The sequence below is a fragment of the Monodon monoceros genome, unplaced genomic scaffold (assembly GCF_005190385.1).
Source record: "Monodon monoceros isolate NGI ecotype Baffin Bay Population unplaced genomic scaffold, NGI_Narwhal_1 Super_Scaffold_2, whole genome shotgun sequence".
In the NCBI taxonomy this organism is placed as follows: domain Eukaryota; kingdom Metazoa; phylum Chordata; class Mammalia; order Artiodactyla; family Monodontidae; genus Monodon; species Monodon monoceros.
In genome coordinates this window covers 104,878,539-104,886,082 of record NW_021703776.1, presented here as the reverse complement: position 1 = coordinate 104,886,082, position 7,544 = coordinate 104,878,539, and the positions used below count along the sequence as shown (strand labels likewise).

Sequence of the window (7,544 nt, the reverse complement as noted above, 5' to 3'; positions counted from 1 at the left end):
CTCTTTCCACCTCCCCTTTTGCATGCTTATGAGATCTCCAACAGCAAGAAGCCTGAATTGCATTATCCTGGATAATGCATTATCCTTGCACTATCCAGTGTATATGTCTATTTGCCAGTATAACCAGGCTGACTGGTCACCAGTACTAGGCCTAACACTGTCTCCTCCATGCTGGGGAGCAAAGGTCTCTAGGGAGCTTTTAAAGAGGGCAAGATTAAAGAGATACCAATCAATTAAGAAAATGTTGTAGTAATCTGGGCAAGCAAGCAAGGACCAAGCTTTTCCTGATTCCTCTAGTTGCACAGCAAAGGGACACACTCAGGTGGCTCAGGTAAAGAATGTGTGATTGTGTCACCAAAGAAGCATCTGAGAAAAAGGAACAGGAGTCTTGATGAGTCTGGGAAAAATGAGACTCGTTGGTAGTGCCAACTAAAAATTGTCGCTCGCCATCTGCCTCTACAAAGATGGGGTCACCAGCCACTGCAGCCGCTGGCCTTCCACACCCCCTGAAAGGAGTTCAGGGCAGAGATCAGGAATGAGGCCCTTTGTGCTCTGCAAAAACTGGCAGAACAGGTCTTCAGATAGTTAGATATTTTCGGGAGACCATGTTATGAGCCCAATTTCTTGCATATTCTCATAGCTAGAAAAGCACTAAAATCATTTACAGAGACATCTGCTCCTCGTGATGAGCAGCCACATTCTGCCAAAATGTGTGCTCAATTGCGTGTACCTCCTTCACCAAAATCACACATATACTGAACAACCCTCCGTCCCCACCCTGGCCCGCTGTTTGGAGCAGTTCCTCAGAACAATCTGAGAGGCTGTCTCCTGGGCTGTGGTCCTCATTTTGCCCCCAATAAAACTTAACTCACAACTCTCACTTTGTGCATTTTTTTCAGTTGACAGTAGCATGAAAGGAAGGGAGGCAGACTGTGCCCCTCCCCTCTGCACTGAAGCCCAGGTAGAGGTGCTGGGGAAGGAACTAGGACAGGGAGAGGGGAAGAGGTGGACGAAGGGTTGATAAGGCCCAGTGCTAGGCAGGAGGGGATCTAAAACAAAGCAGAACGGATTGAACTTAAACTGAAGGCAGCACTTTTCTCTGAAACTAGAAAGGAGGAGCGCAGAGGCTGAACCTTTACAGTTCTGCACTGGAACACTCACAGTGATGCTCCTCTTTCCTCTGAGAAAGCAGTGCCTTTCACTGGAGAATTGTCTGCAGAGAAGGTAAGGAAAGAGGTAACATGAAGAGGTCACAGGAGATTGAGGTAGAGAGTAAAATGTTAGCAAAAGCCTAAGAACAAGGCCGGGCCTGCCATTAGACTCAGCAAAGAATGAGATGGGTTCTGCCTTGCTGGGAAGTGGCCAGAAGTTCAGTGGGGTCACAAAGGCAGCAGAGGCTGGAGGCTGATTGGTGCACAGCATGGGCCTGTCTCTTCAGTGTATTTTACATCCCTAGACCGCCCAGGTCAAACGCTTTATCACAGACATGCAGGATTTCTTGTGTGGCTCATGTTCACCCAACTCTTTATCTGTAGGATGTGATTCTACAGCTTTTTAGAGGAAAGACTGCAAGACAGAAAGGGTCATGCTCCTTCCTGTGTTAACAAGGCAGCTACTTGTTTTGAGGTTGTAACTTGGTCTTGAGTGAAAGGTGGCATTAGAGCTTTAAGCTGTTGCGTAGGAAAAGGGGTAAGACTCACCATTTTACATATTTGCAACTCACATAATGTAACTTGGGGGAAGGAAAACCATTCCTTTCCTTGCTTGTGGTTTAGTGCCCTTGCCCAAAGTTGAGTGTTCTAGCCCCTGGAGCAATGTTTATGAGATTATATATTTATATATATATATCTCCATAGCCACACACACATATATGCATACATAATTACATACAGACTCACAGATGAGGTGAGGGGAGGTATCCTTTATTCATTCAGTACCTGCTGTGCCAGGCACTGTGCTAGCGTGAAGATATGATGATACACATAATACAGTTCTTGCCCTCATAGACTTCAAGCCTAGTTGAATGATGAATGAGACTCTGGCAAAGTTACCAATGCACGCAGATGCTTGCCTTCCCACTGCCCCCAAAGTTCATGGGAGCAGCAGGTCTTCACTCACTGCGTCTAACAGGGCTGTGACTGCAGTTCTCTTCAGCTGGTGATCCTCTTCATCTTTCAGCCTTTCACTCTCCTGTCTGCACGGCAAGATGGTCTGTGGGATATCACTGTTTTGTCCTGAAAATGGCAGTCTTTGCCCCTGCAACTACTGCACAGTTATCGTTATTCCAGAATCCCTACAATATGGCAGGGAAGGGCCCATGTGACACGAACACATCCACCAAGAACTTAGAAACATGTAAGCTGCTACATTTCTCTCCAGTAGTCCCTGCCCCTCCTAAAGATGATCACGCAAGGCTCCCAGTAACATAAAGATTTGAAGAGCAAGAGAGGGGAAAAAACTAGCCCTATTGTTACAAACTGAATTAAAATATCCTTGGAACTCACTTAATATGCTTAAAAAACTTCCTCTGCAACTGTTTGGCTTTAAGGAGACTACAAAATAAATATAATTACCCTGATTGAGTTTTGTGGAAAGCAAAGCGATCAAGAGCTGTCTGTGCTTCTAGAAGCGATTCAGAAATCGCGGGCAGGATGTCAGCGCCCGCAGCAGAAGCTCTCGGGCACGGACAGCATCCTGCTTAGTGAGCGGGCGCTGGGTCCCCGCTGTCCCGCCGGGCGAGGACAGTTCCTGTCCCACGCGCACACAGGGGCCTATCCCGCACGCTCCTCACGCCTCCGGGACCGCTGAGAGAGCTCCATCAGTAAAACGTCTGCACGCTCGGGGCTCTCACCACAGCCGGGGACACACAGAACTACTCAGATTTTCTAACAGCTTGGAAGTGCCTTTAACAGTGACACCCTAAAACTTGGCAAGTGTAGCGCAAACTCAGGAGCGTGTACTTCTCCTTCCACAGCAGCCCTGCACGAACCGCGACCCAGGTGACGGGGCGAGCTCAACCCTCACCGCCCGCGGGTCCAGCCCCAGGAGCCGACCCTCACCAGCCACAGAGCCCACCCCTTCCAGACTCACACCCTGCGGCCAGTGAGTTCCGCTCCTTGACGTCCACGCACGCCCCGCCCACATTCGCCTTATGGGCGCCCCGCCCCGCGTGTGGACGCCCACGCAGGACCCGCCCCCCTCGCCTCATCGGCGCTCCGCCCGCCCGCGCGATGACGCCACAAGGCCCCGCCCCACCCGCCTCAGGGGCTCTCAGCCAGGCCTGTGGGGTGACACCCACGCCGGCCTCGCCCACCCTGTGGCAGTGGCGCCCCGCCCGCCCGCGCGATGACGCCACACACCAGTCCCGCGCACCAGCCTTCGCGGGGCTCCCGGGTCCTGTGGGATGACGTCCCACGCTGGCCACGTCCACCCAACGTTAGGCCGCGCCCAGGCCCGGGGCCACACCCGACCGCCGCAGTAGAAGCCCCCGACCCCTCGCCGCCGCCGCACCGCCCGGCGTGCTGACGTCGCACGGCGCCGCGGGCTGAAGCGCGGGCGGGCGGGCAGGGCGGCTGCGCTGTCCACTGAGAGGGGCGCTGGCGGGCGGGCTGAGGCGCGTCGGCCCGGAGCCAACCGGATCGCTGCGCGGCGGGGCGATGAGCGGCGCCCGGGCCCCGGGCCCCGAGGCCGGCGCCGCCGGGGCCGAACCCCCCGGCGCGGCGCTGAGCGTGGACGTGGCGGGGCTGCTGGTGCAGCTGGCGCGCAGCTTCGCGCTGCTGCTGCCGGTGTACGCGCTGGGCTACCTGGGCCTGAGCTTCAGCTGGGTGCTGCTGGCGCTCGGGCTGCTCGTGTGGTGCCGCAGGAGCCGCGGCCTCAAGGCCACCCGTCTGTGCCGCGCGCTGGCGCTGCTGGAGGACGAGGAGCGCGCCGTGCGCCTGGGGGTGCGCGCCTGCGACCTGCCGGCCTGGGTGAGTGGGCGCAGCAGACCGCGACACGCCCCCGGCCCTTACCTTCCTGTCCGCCACGGCCCCACAGGGTCCGGCGTCCCCGCCCGCCCCAAGTCCTCCCGGGTCTGGGGTCCGCTCACGCCCCAGCCCACCCGCCCACGTTGGGGCGTCCTGACCAGGGGCGGCACGTACGCCTGGGTGGGCGCCGGCGTCGGGCCTGGGCCTGTGTACCTTGCGGGGCCTCGCCGCTGTCGCCGGGCCCAGCCTCCCGACCGCTCTCGGCCCGCGAACCCCTTTGGGTTGGCGCCTTCCCTCCGCCGCGCGGGTCCCGAGCAGGGCCGCACAGGTGAGGCGCTGTCTGCGCTGTCTTGCTTTGGCCACGTCGTCACGCCTCGCTGTGCGGTGCCGTGACTCCCGCCTGCGGAATGTGAGCTCGCGGCCGCCGGGTGCCCTGCGCGGGCCTGGACGCCACTCCCTGCCCCCTGCGGAAACGGCGGCCAGCGGTGTGGGGAGAAGGGCGGTTTCCTCCTTGCCTGCGAAGTCTCAGCCGTTCTTGGTGGTTTCTGGCACAGTTGAGGAGCAGTGGGGGTCCCCCAGAAGATTTGCTGGTACGATGATTGGAGGTGTGTTCCGGTCCTTTGGAAGTAACGTTATAAGCTGAGTAACTTTTATGTAGGGTGAACTCGAATCCCAGGTGAATTTGGGGGTGGGTGGGGGCAGGCGTGGTATTGATCGTTTGTGCCCCAAGCAGTTCTCTGCATATTTTACTTAGGCAGCGTGGAAACTAACGGAGTTGGTTCCCTCGTTCTTTCTTAACCGTGAGTAGGTGCCAGAGTTTCAGACGGTAGGAAACAGTGCTTGTTTTAAGATAAATGATGCTGCTGTTAGGCTTGATGTAAACTTCTCGGGAAGATGGCCAGCCAGTGAGTTTCAAAAGGGTCGTTTTCTCTTAGAGGAGAAAAGGGCTCGCAGTACGATCCCTGTTTCCAATCAGAAGACGCTTGTGAAGCAGGGCATGGAGTGCATGACACAAGGCAAACAGGTTGCAAAGCAGGAGTGCCCACGGCCAGGAGGAACTCAATGGCTACTGCCTTGTGGTGACAAGTTGCAATTGCAATAAGAACCTCACAGTCAGGGACTTGGGAAATTTAAAATTCCGTCAATACGTGGTGGACGTGTGGCACAGGGCTACTTGGAGCAATCACAGTAACCAGCGTGGTGTAGCTTTTTGCCAGAAGCAGGAAAGAGGAGGGTGGTGTAGAAAACGGGAACTCAGTAACAGAGGTGCGAAAAGCCAAGAGCAGAGGTGCACTTTGGAAACGCAGAAGGACTTTAAAGTGGTGTCTGGTATCTTGTGTCACACCGAATTAAGTGATTCCAGAAGGTAGCTAAAAACAGAGTAGGGGCATTACCAAAACAGCAGGCATAATCCGGGCAGAAATTCACAGAAACTGGGGGTGCTGACATTCATAGACGCTTGGTTATGGAGCAGTTGGCTAACATCAAATTTGCTTGTAAAAGCTGTGAAATGCACCCTATTTTCACATAATGAATTAACAATTATCGTTGTTACCATATTGAAGGACAGGGCAAATTATTATTATTTTTAGCAGAAGAAAAGGGTGATTAGCCAAAGCTTCCTTCTTTGGGTTTCTTCTCGGTGTGACTTAAACTCATGAACTGTGGTGTTCATGTTGTACAGTAAAGAATTTATGTTTTTTCCAAAATTTTTTACTTGTTCATTCCAAATTTGTATTTGTGCTCATGTCACACACAGATGTATACTTAAACATGCCTGTATTGCTTAGAAAACTACTGTGAGGATTCACATGAAACTTGACGGTGATCATATCCAAGAAAAGCACTAGGAATCTGGGGTTTGAGGCAGATTTTTTAATACTTTTTTTTAATTGTAATACCCATGTGTTGTTTTCACGACAAAACCAGTGAATTACACTGTCTAGAAGTGGACCTGCTGTTCTGCTGTAGCCAGGGAGTCCGTGCGTAAGAAGAGTTAAGTTTTCTGTATCAGTAGTTCTTTGATTTTTACGGTACATACTTAGGTTCTTGGGGTTCAGAACTTTGGGCTGATGTTTTGCTTTGAACAACATATGTTTGTATGGATTTCATAGTGTGTCATTGACAGCTGTGATTCACAGCAGGGTAGAAGCAGAGCAAAACTAATGTGGGGCTCACTTCCTAACCTCCCTTTTGAATATGTTCACTGACAATTTTTCTTCTGTTTATTTAGTAAAGTAAAAATTTATACTGGCTGTAAAATGAGATGATTAACAAATATGAATACTTGGAGAAAAAATACATATACTGTTTCAAATTAAGGCTATTAGGATATGAAAAATGGCTCTCAACGTGATAATTCTGTAAGACCTTGATCCTACAGCTTTAATGTATACCACATTACTATTCATTCTTTCCTTTTTTTTTCCCCCCCCTTTAACAGGGAAAAGGCCTGCAGGTTGGAGTTGGTAGATTGAGGACTGGCCTTTTCGTTGTATCAGTGGTCTCCCCTTGTTAATTGGGCCCTGTAAAATTAGACTGTGGTTGAAGAATATTGTTGAAGAGCTTTTATAGACGTGAGTAGGGGTGATTGCCCACTGCTAGTTTTGTTTATTTGAAAAATTAGAACTTGGTGTGAAGTTTGTCCTTTTCGTGCTTTCACTACTGCCAGTAAATGCTGATTCCATGGCTGCAAATAAGTAGAGACCCAAACCTGTCATAAATGACAACTGGTCTTTTATTCCTCTAATACTTTGATGATTGAGATTTAAAGCATAGTGAACTTCTGTGTTCTGTTTTTGTTATTATGCACCAGCTTTTCTTTAGGGAGAGCTTTCTTCCCATGGTTCTTCTGGTAAGTTCAGGAGAATTTAACTCTAGCCAAAATTTAATATGTATAGGCTAAGAACCAAATGGACAAAAGAAAAGAATACACTTTGGTCTCATGTAAAGGAAGGGCAAGTACTTTTATTCTCAGTGTTAATCATTGACTTATAGTTTAAAAAATTTTTGTGAACACTTGTAACAGACTTGTAGCTAAATCGGGATCCACAGTTTAGCTATTTTAAACTGTGGTTGCAACTTTAGCATCTAGATCCTAGAGCAGTTATGTGCTTTGAGAAGATGTTAGATCCTCTTCAGAGCTGTGAAGGGGATATGGATAATCTTTGGGTTTCTTGTTTATGTGCACACTACTGCTGTTTTTCAAAGCGAAAAAGGACAGTCACCCTCAACATCGCTGTTATGCTGTCTAAATGCTTCATGAAGTTAGAGCAGAAGGCCCCATCGTTGCTGGACACAAAGCAGTAACTATTTGTTTTTTAGTTTAAGCTAAAAACTGGATTTAAATTTAGGATATTTGCATCCATCAGGTTGTGTGCTCTGGTTTTTCTGCATCAGATGAATATTAGCCTCACTTTACATTCAAGATGGGAGCTAGGACTGAACTATATATAATTTAAGTAGATACAGGAATTGAAAATATATGTAGTATATTTATGTTAAATTATATTAAGTTAATACATGTTGTGTTAAATCATATTAAATATGTTTATAAAATATAGACCTTGATCCTGTGAA

The 7,544-nt window shown here is 50.1% G+C and overlaps 1 protein-coding gene across 4 annotated transcripts in view; it reads left to right on the top strand.

Annotated features, from left to right (window-relative positions):
• Window positions 1-3,375: 3,375 nt before the first annotated feature.
• The window catches only part of ESYT2 (extended synaptotagmin 2), a 77,286-nt gene continuing 73,117 nt past the window's right edge, over window positions 3,376-7,544 (top strand). For 3 of the 4 annotated variants that reach the window (XM_029233167.1, XM_029233165.1, XM_029233166.1), the window contains exon 1: window positions 3,376-3,968. In XM_029233167.1, the coding sequence (XP_029089000.1) occupies window positions 3,657-3,968 (312 nt within the window). In that variant the 5' untranslated portion in view covers window positions 3,376-3,656. Of the gene's footprint in view, window positions 3,969-4,174; window positions 4,571-7,544 lie in introns of those variants that run through there. The other variant, XM_029233168.1, reaches the window with a different exon arrangement.